Raw genomic sequence first — 23,602 nt, forward strand, 5'->3', positions numbered from 1 at the left:
AAATATTCTCCTATTTATCACTCAAACAGTAGAAGCACATATTATTTAGTTCTTCACTTTATAACATGGTTGTTATATTTTCAATTTTAAGTGCAGATGAAGTACTTTTGTTGTGTGTGTGAAGTTTTGAAGTGAAGGTTGTATAAATAGAGATTTGTTCCAAATCAAATCCAAGCCTTTGTATAAATGTTACTTTTTCATTTTGACGGGTAGGAGAATGAGATTCAAATTTGTATAAATTAAAAGCATGTTATTTCTTGATTTCTCATCTTGCCTGCTATATTTCTGTACAGTGCAGTGTGATTGAGAGCATCACCAATCTACTGGTAAACTGGCTGACCTGGTACTCTGTATATGTGACAGAGATGGATAGAGAGTCGCCCAGTGATTCAGAGAGTCCTCTGTAAGTATGAGTAAGTAAATTCCAGAGGAAATTATTGTTTGCCTTGTTGTATGAACACTGCAATTTTAGGCTTTTTTTTTTGGTACTTATGTTTACATTATTAATTACTTGCCTGGTGGATGTAAATTGTACAATGTTTAGCAAAACCAATAAAATTAGGATAATGTGAGGTCATAGTTTACTTACCTTGGGCAGGAAGACAGGAGAATTGTTGAAATTAGTGTAGGTAATCCTGTATTAGAGAAGAAAAAAATAGCAACACTGCCCTATTGTGGAACATGCAGCAGTATAGTACAAGTACAGGCACATGATTTCTCTGCTGATCGTGGTGCCAATTTAAAATAAATGCATCTCGTCCTCCATTCCCTGCCTGCTCATGTGCCAGTCTAAAGGCCTCTTAGATATTACTAGTGTAACTGATTTTGCCATCTCCCTTGGATGCATGTTGTGAAATTGTATCAGAAATCACTTGCTGATAACAAACTCAAACAAGAAACTGCCAAGAGCAAGGGCTAGATGGAGTGAAGGAGGAACCTACATAACTTGTCATGTATATATGGATTATCATTGTTACCATATTCTTCCTTTGTCTACCTTTAATCAGGACGTAAGGTGACTGCTAGCTTGCTGCAAAGTTTTGACTGAGACAAGCAAAAACAAAACTTGAGCTGTATGTAATAGCTGTTGTGTAGCTTGTAATTGCAGCCAAAATGCGACTGTTTAGGTTTCTGTCATCTTCTTGTAGGCCGCAGCATCTCTTGCCACCACAGGTAATGTTAGAGGTCTGATTGCTAGCTTAATTCTAACTACCATTCATAGTTCATTTGAATGAATTTAGAGCAAAGGATTGTTTAATGCAACATTTAACTGGCACTGGATGTATTCCCATAATGTTATTTGAAAGACAACCATGCATTGTTTTCAAACATTATGGCTTGAACAATATGGATTAATTTACAACTTCTTTTGGCTGGATTGGAAATTTTAGGCATCGACATTGACTACTTAATTTTCTTTCTGGACTGCCTTTTCAAGTCAAGATGCCCATATTACATTATGATGAAACTCAGCACAGTGCAGCATCTTTTTTGTTTTAAACAGAAACAAACGTCATTTTTCAACTAATGTATTATTGTAAGTGTTCTGTGGAATAAAATATAGATGAAATGGAAATTGAAATATTTTTTTAAAGTAAAATAGAAAAGATGTTTGGCAGGTTACGGTGGAGTTCTGCAGTAAGAGTGCAGGATTAAGTAATTAGTTTTAAACCACTGTGGTAAATGATCAGCACAACTGTAATTGGCAAACAGTTTCCAAGTGCGCTTTAAACCTCCAGAAGTGGTTGTCTTAATGAAAATTAACTTGATCTGAACTGTGAATGGTAAATTACATTAAATAATTTCCTTTTTATTATGTTTTGTAGCTTTATCTGCATGCAAGATTTGAATTATCACTTATTCATGTTTCATTCATTGTGCATTTACAAAAAAATTTGTTAAACATATATTAGTATGTATGTTTTGGAAAATTTACTAAATTCATTATTGCTTTGAATATTAACCTAGATTTAAGCATCTATAATTAAGAGAAGAAAGGCCTCTTCTAAATTGGGTATTAAGAACCTTTAGGCCAGAGATGATTCTTCTTACAATTATACCTGATGGGGAAACATGTTTTCAGTGGCTTAAATTGGGACACTTGGTTCAAAGCCAAGAAATATTGTTCAAAGGAAATTTCCAGATATCTTTCTGCAGCTCTACCTGAACATGTTTGCTTTGAGATAAATTGATTTACTATCCACGCTAAAAGGTTTTATTAATATGTTTGTGCTTTCAGGAGCTCCTTCCTTTCTGGATTAATGAATTCTGTTGTTGAACTTGTGGAATTTAGTGCAAGAATGTTTACAGTATCGCTACAGCTAGAAGCTTACAACAGTCTGTTGTTGCACTTCATCCTCAACTTCTATGAATTGGTGAGCAGAACCTGTGATCAGAAAATACTTTTCTGCGTTTAGGTTATTGATAAATGAAGTACAATTTGAGTGGTGAAAAAAATATAATTTGGAAGGGGCTTTGGGGTTCTAACATTTAACTGTCATTCATTCTTGGGGCATTCCTCTGTCTTCGTGGATGTTTGCGAAGAAAAAGAATTTAAGTATGCATATTGTATACATTTCTCTGACACTGAATGTACCTATTGATCTATTACCTGGAATCTCAGTAGATTCTTTAATCAATTTATCCTCCCTTTTCCTCTGTCACTAGCAATTATTCTGAAATATGGGCTATAGTTATGAGAAACATGAAAAAAGACAATATTTTATAATAGGTCATCAACTTGAAATAGTGACATTTTTTCTCTTTCCATTGATGTTCCCTGACCTCGTGAGCTTTCCAACATTCCCAGGCTGAACTGAATAGTAAGTCCTTATTTCCTTCAACTAAACGATCAAAAATAGAGACAAACTTAAAGTAATTGTGAGAATGATTCAAGTGGAGATGGGTGAACTTTGTTTTTGCACAGAGGTTGATGGGGTCTCAAATTTGTTGCCGAAAAGGATGATTGATGCAGAAATAGTGTATGTATACATCATGAGCTGTAACCTGCAAGACTCCGCGTCGAGTGCTGGTTAGGTTGGGTGGGTTTAAACATGTTGGACTGATTATAAACTATCTGATTTATTTAATATATTTGATTATAGATGGTCTTGAATTGCCAATTTCTAGACAGGGATTGCTGTGAAATATTTTGTTAAAAGTGGATCTAGGTGTGAAAGTTTCATTAAAAGGTCATCTATGTTCCTAGCATAAATTATCATAGAACATAAAATAGTTCAGGCCCTTTGGCCCACTATTTTATGTTGACATAGACTCCACAATCAAACTGATACTTTGCTCCTACACAGCCCTTAATCCTCCATTTTTCTTACAATTGCATCTATCTTTTAAATGTTCCTATTGTGTCTACCACCACCCCCGGCAGTGTGTTCCAGGCATCCACTACTCTCCCCTAAACCTTTCTTCACTAACTTCAAATGGATGTCCTCTGGCATTGGTCTTTTAAGACCTGGGGGGAAAAGCTGCTGGCTGACCATTCTATCTATGCTTCCCATAATATTATGCATCTCAATCAAGACTCCTCTCATCCTTATTCACCCCAAAGAAGAAAGCTGTAGCTCATTCAGTCTTTCCTCATCAGACATGTTCTCTAATCTTGGCAGCATCTTGATAAATCTTCTATACCCCCTCTCTAAAACTTACACATCTTTCCTAGATTGAGGTGACCAGAATTGAACACTAAGTGTGATTTATGTGAACTTCTGTAGAGCTGCAACATAACCTTGCTGCTCTTGAACTCAGTTTCCCTACTAATGAAGACCAGAGCACCATATGACTTCTTAACTATCTTATCAGCTTGCACAGCAGCTTTGAAGGATCTATGGACTTTGGCCCCACGACTGCTTTGTTCCTCCTCACTGCTAAGAATTCTGCCATTAACCATGTACTCTGTCATGAAGTTTGATCTTCCAGAATATGTCACCTCTTGCTTCTCTGGCCAGTTCTATATCCAGTCTAAATTCTGTTGTAACCTGCAACATCCTCTACACCCCCTAACTCCGTATCATCTGAAAACTTAGTAACCAACCCCTCCACTTCCTCATCCAGGTCATGTACAAAAGTCACAAAGAGCAGGGGTCCCAGAACAGATCACTGCCCAACATCACTGGTCACAGTCTCCAGTTAGAATACCCTCCATCTACTACCACCTTCTGCTTTCTCTGTGCAAGCCAATTCTGAATTCAGTCAGCCAAATCCCCAAAGATCTCATGACTTTCTGGATGAGCCTATTATGGGAAACCTTATCAAATGCCTTTCTAAAATCTGCGCACACCACATCTTATTGCCCTGCCTTCATCAATTTGTTTTGACACTTAATTGAAAAACTTAATTAGGCTTGTGAGACACAATCAGCCCTACACAAGGCTTTGTTGACTATCTTAATAAGGTAATGTTTCTCAAAATGCTCATAATTCTTGTCTCCAGTAGTTTGTCCACCACTGACATAAGAGTCACTAGTCTATAATTCCCAGGATTATCCCTATTATCTTTCTTGAACAACATTTGCCATTGCTAAACCTCTGATACTTATCCTGTGGCCAGAGAGGAAAAGATTATCACAGTAAATGGCCCAGCAATCTCTTTCCTCACTTTCCATAGTAATCTGGGTTATATCACATCTGGCCCCATTGAAGTATCTATCTTAATGTTTTTCAGAAGCTCCAATACTACCTCCTTAAACTTGACTTATTCCAGCATATTAGTTTGCCCTATATGCTGACCTCACATTTGTCAAGGTCCCTTCCTGGTGAACACTGAAGCAAAGTATTCATTAAGGACCTTCTCCACCTCTGCCTTGTGGCACGTTTTCCCCTTTAATGCTAAGTGGTCCTGCATTCACTCTAATACATGTTTACCACCACCAGAAGGTGAAGGTGTTTGCACAAGTTAATCAGAATCAATAAGGTTTATTATCACTGTCTTAAATGACGTAAAGTTGCTTTTTTGTGGTAGTAGTAGTGTGCAAAGACATAAAATTAATATAAACTGCAAAGTAAATAAGTAGTATAAGAAAGGAATAAAGAGATGGTGTTCATGGACCGTGCCTGACTACACCAATCCTTTGCCTGTACTCCCTAACTCTGCTTCCCCCATCTGTACATAAGGTTCCAGAAGTGGTCTTTCCATTTCTATATATTTAGAAAAAGACATCTCTACTTATAAACACATATATCTTAAAATAGATATGAACATAACCATTGGCCTTTGTGATTACTTTCTATACAGTATATGTCTTTAGTGATTCATACAGAATACCATGGAAGCTAACACTTCAATCTTGACATAAAACTGTGTTTTTGACTAAATTTTTCTGCTCTTAAAGACCCTTGGCTCATACTGCACTTACTTGAAATTTATCCTCCCTTTTTAATTTCATTTGATGTTTCATACTGTTATAGTTCTATTATATTTTGTTCTCAGGTTTCTGAGATGTATTTGAAATATGGTCTACCCATGGTAATTATGCCACCTGATGGTATCTTCTATCCAGCACTATTGAGTTTGGAATCAGTGACTCTGAATCAGCTGTGCCACATTATGCATAGGTAAGTAGTTTATCTTCTTTGTTGCATCCCACTGGTATCAGATATTTGTGAAATACACATAATATCCTAAAGTTTGTCATCCAAATATACATATAAGGAAACTCCCAGTGGTATCCACCAGGGAGGAAATACTTTATGCTTACCTGCAACCCGGCCCATCGAGTCTTCTCTGTCATACCATCTGATTTATTGTCCTCTCAACCCCATTTTCCTGCCTGCTCCCCATGACCTTTAACATCCTGACTAACCAAGAAAATATCAAGAAAGATATTAGTCAGGAGAGGACTAGAATATAAAAGCAAGGATGTAATGCTGAGGCTTTATAACGCACTGGAGAGACCCCATTTGGAGTATTGTGAGCAGTTTTGTGCCCCTTGTGTAAGAAAGGAAGTGCTGACATCGGAGAAGGTTCATAGGAGATTCACTACAATGATTCTGGGATTGAAAGGCTTATTGTATGAGGAGCACTTGATGGTTCTGGACTTGTACTCACTGGAATTCAGAAGAATGAGCAGGAAATATCATTGAAACTGATTGTCGAAAGGCCTTGATAGAGTGGACATGGAGAGAATGTTTCCCATGGTGGGGGAATCTTAAGACCAGAGGACGCAACCTCAATAGAGGGACGTCCATTTAGAACAGAGATGAGGGGGCATTTAGCCAGAAAGTGGTGAATCTGGAAATTGTTCTCATAGGTGGTTGTGAAGGCCATATCATTGGGTATATTTAAGGCAGAGGTTGATAGGTTCTTGCTTTGTCAGGGCATGATGGGGTATGGGGAGAAGGCAGGAAATTGGGGCTAAGAGAGAGATGTATCAGCCATGATAAAATGGTGGAGCAGACTCGATTGGCCAAATAACCTAATTCTGCTCCTATGTCTTATGGTCTTATTTCATATACCATGTGCATTCAAATATAATTCCTTTATTTCTGTATTCATCACCCTTTTTAATTTTGCTCTGTTTTATTTCACCTCTTTCCACTGACTGCAGTTTTGCCTTATCAGCTGCCCCATCCTCAGCCCTATCACTCTGATTCCATTTAAGCTAGAGACTAACTTGCAAATTAGCTTATGCCCCTTAAAAATTCTTATGTTCATAACCTTCTGAATTGTTGTTATATTTAAGATGCTGTTGGAGGAATGCACTATTGATTCATCTCAAATAAGAGAGAATGATTTTATTATTTGGTGATTGTAATTTCTGAAATAAGTAATCTTCCTGGTATCTTTACTGATTGATGTGAGTTAGTAAAATAAGATACTACCTCGTAACACTGCAAAATGTTATAGACTGGGGCCCCGAGTTTGTACTCTGGTAAATGTTGAATTAATCAATGGGAATGAGGGTAGCAATTTGATAATTGTTGGTTCATGAATCAGAAAAATAGCTGATATTCTGCTCCCAAATACAATTTATCTCCATTTGTACCTGTTACAGTAGTGGTCACCAACCTTTTTAAGCCCAAGATCCCCTACCTCGGCCTTAGTGAAAAGCAAGATCGACCCCAAATCGATTAGTTACACGCATGCGCACTGGGGGCAGAAAAGACCGGAAGTAAAACCCCGCAGCCCGGAAGTAGAAATAATGTATGAACAACAGGGGTCCCCACCCGTTTTTTGCGCTGCAGGCCGGTTTAGTATTGACAATATTCTTGCGGACCGGCCGGCGGTGGGGGGGGGGGGGGGGGGCAGTTGGTTAAACATGACGGGAATACAGCAATACTTGAAGCAGGTTCCTTATGTCCAGTCTGTTCTGCAATTTAGTTTTCGTGCCTCTCGGCTCTCAGCTGCTGTCCTGTTTGCTCAAGATTTTTCCGCTGAAAAAAACTCAGTGGGTTTGTCTTTAAGTGCAGGGTGCTTGGACTCAGGGTACCGAAGCAGTTTTGAGGGCTTCATTGCCTCATTAGACAGCCTCCAGCCTCCCGCCTGCCCACCGCCAGCCGCCTTGGCCAGGTGCGGCTGGTCATGGGTGGGGTGAGAGGACAAGGTAAGGGCCAGAGACGGTCGCAGTCCGGAGAGAGCGACCGACCGAGCGAGGAGTGCGTCAGGGCCCGCGCCCGCCCCCCTTGTAGGATCTGTCGGCCGACAAAAGTTTGCTTCAGTAGATCGCAGCGAGGTAGCTGCTCTGCTACTTACAAAACACTGAAGCCGAATTAGGTTGTCTGCGAATATTTTAGCACCGGGTTCCCCATGAACATTCGGTGTGGTAAACAGGTTCAGAGGCGGCGTCCATCTGTCTGTGCTCCAGGCTGGTAGCAATGGCATTTCCCACCGGCTGCCCGAGGCCAACCAGTGATCCCTGGCGCGAGGGTATCACTGCGTTTAGGCGCCTGATGACCTTGCGTAGGTTCAAATTCAACAGTGGACGTGACAGGGAATGAGGAAAGGTGCAGCTGACTCATATCGTTTCCTCGCAGCCCGGTGGTTGGGGACCACTTAAATACACTGTGTAGTCAAGTGTGTGGTGGGGGAGCTACATACATGCGCACTGGGCAGAAAGAACGGAACTAAAACCCCGCAACCTGGAAACAATCTCTCAACAGTATTTGTGTATTTATTTTCCTTTTTTTTTCGGGATCTACTGGGAAAGTCTCAAAGATTGACCAGTCGATCACGATTGACGGGTTGGCGATCACTATGTTACAGACTAGTGGAAGTCCATAGTCAGCCAAATTGTTGACCGTATCTTTCAGCTACACACATGCATGAAAAGTTGCTATTTCCAGTAGTAGACATGTAGGAATCGTAACCAAAACGGATTGGATAAATCTTAAGTTCATTGTAAGTTCTTAACAAAGAATAATGTGGAATTTATGGTTTACCTCTCTTTCCCTTATTAACTCGAGATTTCAAGTTATTTAGTAAGCACATATTAAGAGCAATGGAGACAAATTGATTCTAAATTAAATTTGTGCATTGAGCAAAGGGCAAGGCATGTATACCAAATGATTATTTTGTTTTTATCATGGAAGAGAATGCTGCTTAAATTTCAATAATAAAATATGGAGGTAATGGATGGGGTGAATATTGAATACAGGAATGGTTGTCTGCCCTCAGTGTAAATGTCACCTGGTCAGGGTCAAATAAATCTATAGCTGCTGAGGGAAAGAGGGCTCCTAATCTTCCAGATCTCAATGTAAGGCATGTGCAAGAGAAGTGGAAAACAATAAATGTGTCATCCCTTGTCAATAAAAGGTAAAGGTTTATGCCAGGCAACTGTAGTCCACTCAGTGATGATGGGAAAGCCTTTGGAAATAAAAAATGGGAAGAAAAATAATTAATTGTTGGAGAAATGTGGGTTGATAGTGACAGCCTATTAACCACCTTAGCCATTTATTGAATGAACAAAGAAGTTCTGGATAAATGGTAGAACCAGTGCACCAACCCGAAGTTACTCAACTGACCTGTAAACTGTATGTGGAAGAGTTTTGGTCCTTGTATTGCCTTCATTATGTACCTCAAAACCCATAAAGCAGAGGAGAAACTTGGAATTTTAAATTTGGTTGTAAATGCAAATGGCTCTGCAACTCCTGTTTGAAACCTTTTTTGTATTTTTTCATTTTAAGAAACACTGCTCACCTTCCTCAATTTCTTTGAGTTCTATTTGGCAACGTTAGCTGGTAATGCACCTTCCAATTTCCATAATGATTGCCTTGTGCTTGAAACATTCACATCTTACAGCCTGTCTCTCTAGTGCTGCCTTACTTAGTTGCAGTTTTATTATTTGATCATGACTAAAGCCTTTTTAGTATGCCTATACTCCTTCTGCCTTTAACATGCAACGTGCTCTGGGTGAGCATACTAAGTAGTCCAATCACTCCAGGGGTACTGAGCTTTACAGTTCAGTGGTAATTATTGCAACTCATGGTAGTGCAGTGGGACAGCTATTAGTACTTCTGCCTCTCAGCTCCAATGACCCAGGTTTGATCCTGACCTGTGATGCTGTCTGCGTGAAGCTTGCTCATTTTCTGTGACTTCATAAGCTTCTGCTGAGGCAAAGCAGCATTCCCAGTCCTATCATATCTTGCACTAAGCTAATTTATCCACTTCCAATTAGCTGGTTAGACAGGTGCTTGAGATGCTTGACAATTTTATGGAATAACAAACTAAGTTTGATAATAATAGATATCACCCCGAATAACACTATATGTGGGAGCTTAGTAAGCACGATTAAATGAAAAAAAATGGAAGCATGTAAAACAGGATTTCTAATATTAATGAGAGAGGGGAATCTGAATTTGGGATTCAATGCATTTTGCTGGCTCAGGCTGATCAACAGATACCACTAACAAGTAATATTGAGGCAGGTTATAGGTGTTTGTTTCATATACATTGATTATTTCCAATAAATATGTATTATTGTCTACGCCACTTTTCTGTTTTCCTGTATCATTTAAGCATCAAGGTTTGATACAGATTTCCTCATTTGAATCTTTCCATGGCTTGGCGTCTTCATACCTCTGCAACCTCTGCCAAGCTGACATTTTCCTCCCTCTCTTGTAATCTTTGCATCTATAACTCTAGCTTTGTATATTTTGTCTCCCTTTACTCTTCATTGGGCATGTCTTCTAAAGTTTGTGGGCCAATAATGTTATCCAAATCTTCTCCATTTCCCTATACTGATTAAAAGCATCTGTTTAATTAAATATTCAAGCCCTTTTCTTTGGTAGAAAGGGCAAGATTTTACAGAAAATTATATTAATAAAATACTGAAAATACTCAACAAGGCCAGCAGCATCTGCAGAAAAATATACTAGGATAATGTTTCAGGTCAATAACGTTTCACTAAAACTGGTCTCATCAATTCCAATAAATGAATGTTTACTTGAAATGTTAGTAGCTTGAGCCTTTCTTCAACCTGAATAAGGCACCCTCTTTGAATATTAGTCTTTCTGAACAAAATAGGTAGGAAGAAAATATTTAATCTTTTTGAAGTTTAGTTCTGTCTGCAGTTTACTTTTGTACAAATAATATACAAATGTATGAAAAAACATTAATTCTCTATTTTTCAGGTATCGTACAAATCTTGTAGCTTTGAAGTCTTTGGATCCAAGCAAAAATGTAAGGACATTATAGCAGAAGAGCCTTTGAGAATTGCAAAATTGTATCTTTCAGATTTGCATCGCAGTGTGGTTCTGATGCTTTCTTAAAATAGTGAAATGCTGTTTTGGTTTTACTAATCACTTAGTTTGTATGAAGCCCACATATTTGATGGTATATTAAAATCGTATAATCATGAGATTATGCTCATGGATGGTTATCAGTATTGATAAGTTTACCGTGAGTCCAATAACTCTGGTTATTTTATTTATTTATTAAATAAGTGTAAATCTGAATCCTTCCAGAATGCTTTGTAAACTGATCATAAGTGTGATCAGTCTTAGAAGGTGAGTGCCTGCAAGTAAATCAAATACTTTGCTATGTCTAAATCATAAAACTAGTTCCCAGCCTCCCAAAACTATCCTTTAACTATAGCTGATTTAATTTGAGAACAGATGACCAACTTGTTCAATAAAACTCACTGTAGTATTCTGAAATACAAAATTAAAAAGAGTGGAAATGGGGAGAGAGTTGCTGTAATAGATGGATAACCTTTTATTGGTAGCTATCAGTTGAAAATGAAACAATTGGGAGGGATGGAAGTAACTGAAGTCTGTGATAGGGAAGAGACTGGAGAGATTGAATGAAAAATGGTGCTAGTTCTGACTAGGAAAAAAGATAATAAAGGTTAGATGTTACTAAAAGGCATGTCTGGGAGATGTACAAGTAGGGGAGATGAATGAGATCTAAAATTGCTGTGAGGGGGAGAAAACAAATGAATGCTAGAAGTTCACGAAAAGACTGAAATGACTCAGTGATTTGTTGTATCATATGACTAAAGTAAATATTACATTATATTTAATTGAGTGCCAGAAGGGAAATGTTTATTCCTGTATCCTCCTTGAAGGGGTTTGAATTTGTATACCACCTGGCAACTTACAGTATATTTGGCAACAGTCCCAATTTATTGAGCTAGGTCAAACACTGAGATTTTAAGTTCTCTTAAAGGTAAGACCAAAAGAAAAAGCAGGATAAGACTATGAAACTTCAAATCTTCATAGCATACTTACAAACCTGCTTTGAATCATGATACTATCTTTTCATTGAAGTTATTAATATAAACCATATATTGTCAAAAGGCCAAAGATACTGAGCTCAGTGAGACCTACTAGATACAGTCTTCCAAATTATTAGTCAGGGCACGAAGGGATATGGGGAAAAGGCAGGAGATTGGGGCTGAGAAGAAAGTGGAGCAGCAATGATGAACTGGTAGAGCAGATTCAATGGAACAAATGGCCTAATTCTGCTCCTATATCTCATGGTCTCAAACTACCCATTTATTGTTTCTTGGTATTTAATTAATCCTCTATCTTTTACATGCCTAATCAAATTGTTTTGAGTATTCAAACTATGATTTCCATGAGTTTCTGTTGATCCACCCTGTGTGGTACATGCTCAGGAAACAGTAGATTTGACTAATATTATTATTAAATGTGCTGTTAATATGGATTCCAACATTTTGTTGACAGCTTGTCTGCCCCCTTTGAGACCAATAACATAGGAGCAGAGTTGGGCCATCCAGCCCATTGAGTATGCTCCACAATTTGATCATGGCTGATTTATTCTCTCTCAACCCTTTTCTTCAGCCTCATCAGCTTTGATACCCTTACTAATCAAGAACAACATGCACAAAATCTTGGTGGAACTCACAGGTCAGGCAGCATCTTTGGGAATGAATACTTCTGATCCTTCCATGAAGACTGCTGTGTGCTCCCTTGACTTCCCCTTCCTGAAGTCCACTATCAATTTATTGGTCTTACTGACGTTGAGTGCAAGGTTGTTGCTATGACACCAATCAACCAGCTGATCTATCTTGCTCCTGTACAACACCTCATCACCATATGAAGTTCTGCCAACAATAGTTATCATTGGCAAACTTATAGCTGCATTTGAGCTGTGTCTAGCTACACAGTCACAGGTGTAGACATAGGAGAGCAGTGTGCTAGGCACACATCCTTGAAGTGCGCCAATGTTAATCCTCAGCAAGGAAGAGATGTTATTTTCGATTTACAGACTGGTCTTCCGCTGAGGAAGGCCCAGATTTTGGAGCTTTTTGATTAGAACTGAGGATATGATTGAGTTGAACACAGAACTGCAGTCAACAAACAGCAGTCTAACATAAGTATTACTATTGTCCAGGTGTTGGCGCATGGCCTGGTGGGCAAGGCATCAGACTAGTAACCTGAAGGTCACTGGTTTGAGCCTCAGCTGAGGCAGTGTGTTTGTGTCCTTGACACTTAACAACCCATTGCTCTGCGACGACACCGGTGCCAAGCTACATGGGTCTTAGTGCCCTTCCTTTGGACAACATCGGTGGCGTGGAGAGGGGAAGGCCTGCAGCTTGGGCAACTGCCAGTCTCCCATACAACCCTGCCCAGGCCTCTCGAGATCGACGGATGAGAAAGAGAGAGAGAGAGAGACACACACACACACACACCCAAGTGGAGAGACAGTGAGATTGCATCCATTGTACACCTGACTAACCAAGAAAAAGCCCATAATGTTGTTACAGACACCTCTAAGTTTGAGAAATTGATGTTCATGCCATCAGGTTGGAGGCTACCCAAACGGAATATAAGGTGTTCTTCCTCCAACCTAAGTGTGGCCTCATCATGACAGTGAAGGAGGCTATGGATAGAACATTGAACACAGAATAGTACAGCACAGTATAGGCCCTTCGATCCACAATGATGTGCTGACCCTCAAACCCTACCTCCCATATAATTCCCCACCTTAAATTCCTCCATATACCTGTCAAGTCTCTTAAATTTCACTAGTGTATCTGCCTCCACCACTGACTCAGACAGTGCATTCCACACACCAACTACTCACTGAGTAAAAAGCCTTCCTCTAATATCCCCCTTGAACTTTCCACCCCTTACCTTAAAGCCATGTCCTCTTGTATTGAGCAGTGGTGCCCTGGGGAAAAGGAGCTAGATGTCCACTCTATCTATTCCTCTTAATATCTTGTATACCTCTATCATGTCTCCTCTCATCCTCCTTCTCTCCAAAGAGAAAAGCCCTAGCTCCCTTAATCTCTGATCATAATGCCTACTCTCTAAACTAGGCAGCATCCTGTTAACTCTCCTCTGTACCCTTTCCAATGCTTCCACATCCTTCCTATAGTGAGGTGACCAGAACTGGACACAGTACTCCAAGTGTGGCCTAACCAGAGTTTTACAGAGCTGCATCATTACCTCGCGACTCTTAAACTCTGTCCCTCGACTTATGAAAGCTAACACTGCATAAGCTTTCTTAACTACCCTATCTACCTGTGAGGCAAGTTTCAGGGATCTGTGGACATGTACCCCCAGATCCCTCTGCTCCTCCACACTACCAAGTATCCTGCCATTTACTTTGCACTCTGACTTGGAGTTTGTCATTCCAAAGTGTACTACCTCACAATTCTCTGGGTTGAACTCCATCTACCACTTCTCAAACCACTTCTGCATCCTATCAATGTCTCTCTGCAATCTTCGACAATCCTCTACTCTATCCACAACATCACCAACCTTTGTGTCGTCTGCAAACTTGCCAACCCACCCTTCCACCCCCACATCCAGGTCGTTAATAAAAATCACGAAAAGTAGAGGTCCCAGAACCAATCCTTGTGGGACACCACTAGTCACAACCCTAAAATCTGAATGTACTCCCTCCACTACGACCCTCTGCTTTCTGCAGGCAAGCCAATTCTGAATCCACCTGGCCAAACTTCCCTGGATCCCATGCCTTCTGACTTTGAATAAGCCTACTGTGTGGAACCTTGTCAAATGCCTTACTAAAATCCATGTAGATCACATCCACTGCACTACCCTCATCTATATGCCTGGTCACCTCCTCAAAGAACTCTATCAGACTTGTTAGACACAATCTGCCCTTCACAAAGCCATGCTGACTGTCCCCGATCAGACTATGATTCTCTAAATGCCCATAGATCCTATCTCTAAGAATCTTTTCCAACAGCTTTCCCACCACAGATATAAGGCTCACTGGTCTATAATTATCCGGACTATCCCTCCTACCTTTTTCAAACAAGGGGACAACATTCGCCTCCCTCCAATCCTCCAGTACCATCCCGTGGACAATGAGGACGTAAAGATCCTAACCAGAGACTCAGCAATCTCTTCCCTCACCTCGTGGAGCAGCCTGGGGAATATTCTGTCAGGCCCTGGGGACTTATCCGTCCTAATGTATTTTAACAACTCTAGCACCTCCTCTCCCTTAATATCGACATGCTCCAGAACATCAACCTCACTCATATTGTCCTCACCATCATCAAGTTCCCTCTCACTGGTGAATACTGAAGAGAAGTATTCATTGAGGACCTCGCTCACTTCCACAGCCTCCAGGCACATCTTCCCACCTTTATCTCTAATCTGTCCTATCTTCACTCCTGTCATCCTTTTGTTCTTCACGTAATTGAAGAACGCCTTGGGGTTTTCCTTTACCCTGCTCACCAAGGCCTTCTCATGCCCCCTTCTTGCTCTCCTAAGCCCCTTCTTAAGCTCCTTTCTTGCTACCCTATATTCCTCAATAGACCCATCTGATCCTTGCTTCCTAAACCTCGTGTATGCTGCCTTCTTCCATCTGACTAGGTTCTCCACCTCAGTTGTCACCCATGTTTCTTCCACCCTACCATTCTTTATCTTCCTCACTGGACAAATTTATCCCTAACATCCTGCAAGAGGCCCCTAAACATCAACCACATGTTCATAGTACATTTCCCTGCAAAAACATCATCCCAATTTACACCTGCAAGTTCTATCCTTTTAGTCTCATAATTTGCCCTTCCCCAATTAAAAAATTTTCTGTCCTCTCTGATTCTATCCTTTGCCATGATAATGCTAAAGGCCAGGGAGCAGTGGTCACTGTCCCCCAGATGCTCACTCACTGACAGATCTGTGACCTGACCTGGTTCATTAACCTAATACTAGATCTAGTATGGCATTCCCCCTAGTCGGCCTGTCAACATACTGTGACAGGAATCCATCCTGGACACACTTAACAAACTCTGCCCCATCTAAACCATTGGAACTAATCAGGTGCCAATCAATATTAAGGAAGTTAAAGTCACCCATGATAACAACCCTGTTATTTTTGCACCTTTCCAAAATCTGCCTCCCAGTCTGCTCCTCGGTATCTCTGCTGCTACCAGGGGGCCTGTAGAGTACTCCCAATAGAGTAACTGCTCCCTTCCTGTTCCTGGCTTCCACCCATACTGATTCAAAAGAGCATCCTGCTACATTACCCACCCTTTCTGTAGCTGTAATAGTATCTCTGACCAGTAATGCCACCCCTCTTCTGCTTTCCACCCCCCCCCCATCCCTTTTAAAGCACTGAAATCCAGGAATATTGAGAACCCATTCCTGCCCTAGTGCATATTGGAATGGGAATAGGAAGTAGAATTAAAATGGGTGGCCACAGGGAGATCCCCCTTGATCTGCCGGACAAAGCGTAGATGCTCAGCAAAGCGGTCTCCTAATCTATGTCGGGTATCACCGATGTACAGGAGGCCATACCAGGAGCACCAAGCACAGTAAATGACCCCAACATTGGGTCATTTCCAAGTATTGCCTCACCTGGAAGGACTGTTTAGGGCCTGTTTTGAAGATGTTAGAATTAATTGTTAAGGATGAGGTCTCCAGGTACTTGGAGGCACGTGATAAAAATAGACCGTAGTCACCATGGTTTCTTTAAGGGAAAATCTTGCCTGACAAATGTGTTGGAATTCTTTGAAGAAATAAAATGTGGGATAGACAAAGGTGCTGCACATGAGGATGCTTAACAAGATACAGGAAAGATGCTAGCATGGATAATGGATTGGCTTTTTGGCAGGTTATGGGGAGAAGGCAGAGAATGGGGCTCAGCAGGAAAATGAGTGAGCCATGATTGATTGGTAGAGCAAACTTGATGAGCTGAATGGCCTAATTCTGCTCCTTTCTCTTAAGGTTGTACAGGTTTCAGATGGATTATTATGACCAATTCTAATCAACTGAGATCTGCCAGTCAGAAAATTTAGAAGCCAGTTACAGATGGTCTGAATGAGGTGCAAGGGAGATGACACACTCTGCAGACCTATTTTCTATGTACTGTATGTCAATTGCAAGGGGTCCAGATTGTCCTGGAGGCTGCTGCTGATGTGGGCCATTTGCCAATTTCCCAAAACATTTCATTATAGCCGAAGTTAGAGTGACTGGTTGTTCCTCGTTGAGACAGGACACTTTAAATTATTTTGGGGCCTGGAATGAAGCTTTCCTTGAAACAGATGTAGATCAGTGAACTGTTAAAGTGAGAAGCTGAAGATGCTGGTAAAGATGGTTGCCATTTGAAGGTTTTTGTCCCATGATTACCACCAGCACTTCATGCTAATAAGTACGGAACTAAAAGGATGTAGCAACTTAATGCATGCATGCTGGGACTTTGGAACTATTACTGAGGCAAGTAAGACACATACAGGTCAAAATAAGGATAGGAACCTGAAATAAGTGTAAGCTGAGAGGGAAAATAAATTGAAAGTGTAAATTAGGAATACTGTGAGCAACACAAGTAGTGGAAACAAAGAATTGGAGAATGGAAACTTGCTAACAGTGAATGAATTCATCGTGTAAATAATCATAAATACGTTTGATCAAATTGGCATGATGGAAATATGGCAACTAAAGCTGGAAGCAAAAATTTGACATTTGGGAAGAGGAGGAGGAGGGATGGTGTTTTAATGGGATTATCCAGTGTAATGGATAAAAGGAACCTGGCTTGGCAGATAGCATTGTAAAATAGAAATTTTGAATGGAACAAAGCAGGAGGGCACCAGAAATCATTGAGAAACATTGTATATTAGACTGAATAATAGTTATGGTTTAGGATATATTATGAGAAGGGAAATCAGAGGTACATCTAATAGGTTGTACAGTAATCATTGGGAAGGGGGGAGGAAAAACTTGTCATCAGATTAGTAATAAGGTAGAATGTATATGAGAGATTTCGAAATCAGTATGTTGTGCAAGGAAGGTTAATCTTGTAAAGGAGCTACTGGGAAAGGGCAAGTATAATATGATAGAATGTTACATGGATTTCAAAATAATGAAGCTCAATCTGAAACCAGGGTTTTAAATGTACCAAAAGGAACCTTGATGTGCAGGTTGAATGCATAAGATTGGGAAAGTAAATGCTTCTCCACTATCATATTTTTCCATGTCTAACAGCTAAAGAAATAACTCAATTGCACCAAATGTATATTGCCTTGTAGTGCAATACTAAATCTAAGAGGCCAGAAAAAGCAGTAAGCATGACAATTTTATTTTTCGTGTAGGGAAAGTAGAACAATGGAGTCAACTTGCATGAATCATAGATGTAGAAGAGTTAATAGTACTGTGGACTAACATTGGTTCCTTACAGACATGGAAGAATTTCATAATTGGGAATGGTAGAGAAATTAAATAAATACATAAAACTTACCTGGTATACAGGAAAATTAAGGGTCTTTTACAAATGGAAAAAGTAAGACAAATCAGTACAAGTATTGAAATTCTACTAGAACACTTGATAACTGATAATCCCTCAGATATGATCTTCATCCCCTAGTGTTTTGAAAGTAGTGCCCGTGATCCTAATAGTTATCATCTTCCAAAATGTTATAGATTTTGAAATAGTTTCTGCAGGTTGTAGCAAATCTGACCCCTACTATTTAAAGGAGGGGGGGGTGAATGAGAAAATGAGGGTCTGCTAACTCTTTAGCTTGATGTTGATAGTCATTCTGGTGGCAGCATGGGGGGGGGGGGCAATAGTAAAGGATGTGATATCAAAACACTCAAAGAATAATCTGAGCAGAGTTGACTTGTATTTATGAAAGATAAATGATGTTTGTCTTACTGAATTATCTAAATAAGGCCTTGGTGAGGCGATACCTAGAGTATAGTCTTCTTACTTTTAACAAATAAGGATGTACTTGCTATAGAAGGAGTACAGTACAGATTCACCAGAATGGTTCTTCGTGGGACAGTCTTGTATGAGGAGATGTGGAGCAGGTTGGACCTATTGTCTAGAACTTAGAAGAATGAGAAGCAATTTTACTGCAATACTTGAAATACTTGAGGATCTTAATAGAGTAGAAGCAGGGAAGATGATTCCCCAATTAAAGAGTATAGTGTCAAAATAAGGGGTAGGTTGAGACTGAAACAAGGGGAAATTCTCTCATAGAATGGTGGTGAATCTTTGTAATTCTCTCGACCATGGGGCTGTTGAAACTCAGTTATTGATTGCATTCAAAATACAAATTGATAAGCTTTCTGAATATTAGAGGAATCAAGGAAAGTGTAATTGAGTTGGAAGATCAGCTTGATCTTGATGAATGGTGGAACATTCACAAGAGGCTAAGTAATTTTAAACTGCTCATTTTTCTTGTGTTCTTGACCTATTTTTGATGTTTTCTGCTGTGTGAACTTTTACTCCATATTACAATCATTATTATAAAGCAGCATATTCTTGAGTTGAAACCCATGCAGAGCATTGTACACAATAACGGTGAGTTTTTGTTTGACATTTTATCTTCAAATTTTAAGCTTGAATAGTTTCTTCTTTCGGTCAACAAAGAATGCTGTAAGTACTCTGCAGATCAGTGAGGGTGGGTTAAGATTTTTCAGGTTTGCAGTCTGCTGTATTTGCCTATATATGAATATTTTCAGCTCTGGTAAGAATAGTGAAAACGATTCTTTTTAAGGAAACTTTGCTCTTCAGCTTTTCACTTTAGGCTCAATGGGTTGGCTGTGGCTTTCTTAAGCCATTGTCTCAATATATTTTACAGCAACATCACATCTTAAGGTAACTAAAAATTAACTAGGCAACTTCTAGAAGTTTGGCTACAGAGTTTGTCTGAAGAATCATGTTAATTTCGATACTCACTTGTTTTACGTGCTTTTTCATATGTTGTGAAAATATTCAGACGTAATTAGAACTTGTATTAAAATTTAAATTTGGATAACTCATTTGATAACCTGAGATATCCATGTTTTTCAGCTGCATATGGAATTAAAGGTGAACAGGAAAACATTTCAGCAATACAATTCATTTGTGAAAGCAGCAGTCAGCTGTTTGTGGACATCTGAAAACTTTGTGCAAGATATTTGCTTGATGGGTATTGGGATTGAAGATGATCTGTTGGCACAAACTAAGATTACAGATTCCAAGGACAGCTTTACTATTGTTAATCATCCAGCACTCATGGGGCATGCCATAAATTTTATCCAGAAGGTAAATGTGGATTGAGAATTGACAGCTTTAAAGCAGAGATTTGAGGCAATCAATGCCAAAACATACTTGTGTGTTAGTGAGTTTTCTTATTTTTTGATTGGTGTAGGTCCATCATTATTTTGGAATAATCATATTAAGTGTGATGTTCATAGGAGTCTGCAACTGCAGTAGTCCAAAGCTGGGTCTGCAACTGTGATTTGATTTTATTTCCTTTCCCTCGTAATGGAGCAAAACAGAAGTTTCATAATTAATGTTTGTACAAATTTAATTTTTGAGAAGGGGGGAAACTGCAGCTTTTTGTCATGTACGTTAATAAAGGCAACATGGGGCTAAGGACTACAAGCTCGGGTAACTTTCTAAAGTGGTATCAAGAAGTTCTATCCAATAGATTTTTTTAAGGCAAAGTAGACAAATTCTGCTAAAATATCATTTTTCCCCCTGTCATCTTAAGCTTTATTTGAACATTAATAGTTAACTACTTTCTTGCCTCTGCTTCAATGTCCATATTGCATAAAGAGTAAATCCTTATGGTACTTTCAACTGTGCCTCCTTTTGCTCAGAGCACATTTCTATCTCCAGAGATAGCCCTTTGATGCTAATTTAGAATGTCATACCATAATTGAGGGTCAAGTTAGTTTATTTTTCATTGTACTTGTCTTCAACTTGTCCAACTTACCTGGAGCAAAAAGCTACTCCAGATATCTCTTTTATATGACCTTATAACACTAATATATCTTGTCAACTTGAGTAGCATCTGACTTTAATGCTTTCTACATCCTTATTTCCTCTGAATGTGCACACTCAACCATTTAGGAACAGCTTCTTCCCCTCCACTGTCCAAACTAAAGGTCACTTGATTTTTTTGAAATGCAAACAAAATTATTTTGCTGGTATGAATATTGTTTGTTATCTAAAATTATTGTTACTGTTTAATTATTTTAAATGGGTATTGCATCTTCTTGCTGGTCTTAACAATTTTGCATAACTAATAATTTTCCATTATGGAAATATGACTGCTTGAATTTTTATGGCATATGAAATTGCAAAGAGTGTTTGAAGCATATTATTGTTTGGTTGTCTAAATGTAGTTAGAGTGAATCTAGTGTGGCCTATCCTAGTATAACTGTTTACTAATAACTAATGATTCCATATACCGTAGATTCCGGACTACAGAGCGCACCTGATTAAAAGCCGCTGGCTCTAATTTTAGAAAGAAAATCAATTTTTTACTTGTACAGGCCGCACCGGATTTTCGGCCGCAGGTGTCCCACGTTGTAATATGAGATATTTACACAGAAAGATATTACACGTGAGGATTTTTTAACTTTTAATTAAATCCATATGGTAACATAAACAAATACATATTGCAAATGCTTTTTTTCGAACCGTGCCTGTAACGCGGCTACTTTTAAATATACGTTGCGTATACTTTTTTACTGAACAACATTCCAATATCTCCTAACGACTGGTAAAAAATATATATACTGCAGCCTACCAGGAAAAGTTATTGATCGCCTTTAACTTAAAAGCAGCGTTTTCGCTCCGCCGCTCGCCCCCCGCCGTCCCGTTTATCGCAAACCGGCATTTTTCCCACAAGACGCGGCGAAACCGGGTGTGACGTCATAGCATCCCGCGATGTAGTACAGAAAACAAATATAGTTAAAACACTTCTAACTTTAACTAACAAATGAATTACTAAGCGAAAATATTATAAACTAAATAACTGCCATAAAGGCAGCACAATGCTTTTCTTCGAGTGTTTTCCATGTTGATGAGGGTGAGTACAAATGACTGATTTACAATAATTTAATTGTGAAAGTGCGCTTGATTTATCGTACAATTTCATTGGACCTCTGTGAACTACTCATCAATTTTATTGGTCTACTGTTACGAGGCAAAATGTTTTTGGCGGCATGAAAAAAATCATGTATTAGCCGCACCGTATTAAAGGCCGCAGAGTTCAAAGCTGTTCAAAATGTGGGAAAAAAGTAGCGGCTTAAAATCCGGAATCTACGGTAAATTCTGCAATTTTTGAAAATTAACCTCAATATTGCTGTTACTGTAAGTGATTGCAATAAAATATGCAAGGGTTAACTCAGAAAATATTGTAATCATGATAATATTTTAGATTTAGATTTATGTTTTGTAGATGCATGCTTTGCAGATGATGTGAAGATTGGTGGAGGAGCAGGTAGTGTTGAGGAAACAGGAAGGCTGCAGAATGACTTTGATTAGGAGAATGGGCAAGAGAGTGGCAAATGAAATGCAATTTTGGAAAATGCATGGTCATGCACTTCGGTAGTAGGAATATTTTCTACATGGAGAGAAAGTCCAAAAAATTCTGAGATGCAAAGGCACTTGGGAGTCTTTATACAGAATACCCTAAAGGTTAACTTGCAGGTAGAGTCTGAGGAAGTCAAATGCAAAGTTCGTCTTCATTTCAAGAAGTCTATAATGCTGAGGCTTTACAAGGCACTGATGAGGCCTCACCTTGAGTATTGTGAACAGTTTGGGGCTCCTCATCTCAGAAAAGGAAGTTCATAAGGATGATTCTGGATTGTCATATGAGAAACATTTGATAGCTCTGGGTCTCTTCTCACTGGAATATAGGATGGAGGGCATCTCACTGAAATCTTTCGAACGTTGAAAGGCCTAGACAGAGAAGATGTGTTTCCCTTGTGAGGAAGTCTAGGACAACAGTCTCAGGTTAGAGGGATGTCCATTTAAAACCGATGCGGAAAAATTTCTTTAGTCTGAGGGTGGTGAATTTATGGAATTTATTTCCACAGGCAGATGTGAAGGCTAGGTCATTGGGTATGTTTAAGGCAGAACTTGACAGGTTCGTGATTGGTCACGGCATCAAAGATTATGGGAAAAAGGCTGGGGAGTGGGGCTGAAGAGGGGATAAAGGGATCAGTCATAATTGAATGGCAGAGCAGATTTGATGGGCCAAATGGCCTAATTCTGCTCCTATGTCTAATGGTCATATGGCTCACTTCAGTGTCATGGTCAACAGACAGTTGCACATTATTTTATTTACATTCAGGGTCTTTGACTCTAAAAACTGGCCACATTTGATTTTAGGGTAAATTGTCTTTTCCTCACATTTTTAATGTGTACTTGTTTCTAAATTTTGTAAATATGTTTATGGTGTGTATGGTAGTTCCGCCGAAGTAGAGTTGAAACAACATTTTATAAAATCAGCCCTATATTTCCCACCAAGTATTTCTATAAATTTGTGATTTGCTACGTTGTCAGCTGAAATATTTGCTTGTCAAGTGCCTAGTTATTTTACTCCTGATAATTCCATTATTGAACTTTTTGCAGGGTTGGCCTAATGAAAAGAAACGATTGCGTGTAATTCAGGTATGCTAATAAAATGTAATTCCTGGAATGTAGTGTAGATGAGAAAATGAGCTTTCATTGATTCATCTGGAGCTGCTGATGTTTTTCAATTTTGTATAAATTATTTATTCCCTTAATGTCTGTTGCTCCTACACAGGCAAACATCTCTGATACATAATATATATTAAGATCCTTCTGTCCATGTTGGGTCAGTGTTAGAATTCTGACTTTTAAGGATTTAATTACTGAATTTTCCAAAATTACAGTATGATAAAACATGCACACGGTAAAACAAAGATAGTTAGATGTTATTCCTGTTAATACCTCAACCTATTTTTGTATG

General features: G+C 39.2%; 1 protein-coding gene across 2 annotated transcripts in view; it reads left to right on the forward strand.

The window, feature by feature from the left end:
- cenpi (centromere protein I) overlaps positions 1–23,602 on the forward strand; it is a 73,283-nt gene that overhangs the window by 43,999 nt on the left and 5,682 nt on the right. For both annotated transcript variants that reach the window (XM_073058167.1, XM_073058166.1), the window contains exons 14-19: positions 294–403; positions 2,240–2,375; positions 5,443–5,567; positions 10,581–10,629; positions 19,681–19,914; positions 23,242–23,280. In XM_073058167.1, the coding sequence (XP_072914268.1) occupies positions 294–403; positions 2,240–2,375; positions 5,443–5,567; positions 10,581–10,629; positions 19,681–19,914; positions 23,242–23,280 (693 nt within the window). The remainder of the gene's footprint in view (positions 1–293; positions 404–2,239; positions 2,376–5,442; positions 5,568–10,580; positions 10,630–19,680; positions 19,915–23,241; positions 23,281–23,602) is intronic.

This window comes from Hemitrygon akajei, chromosome 10 (genome assembly GCF_048418815.1).
Source record: "Hemitrygon akajei chromosome 10, sHemAka1.3, whole genome shotgun sequence".
In the NCBI taxonomy this organism is placed as follows: Eukaryota; Metazoa; Chordata; class Chondrichthyes; order Myliobatiformes; family Dasyatidae; genus Hemitrygon; species Hemitrygon akajei.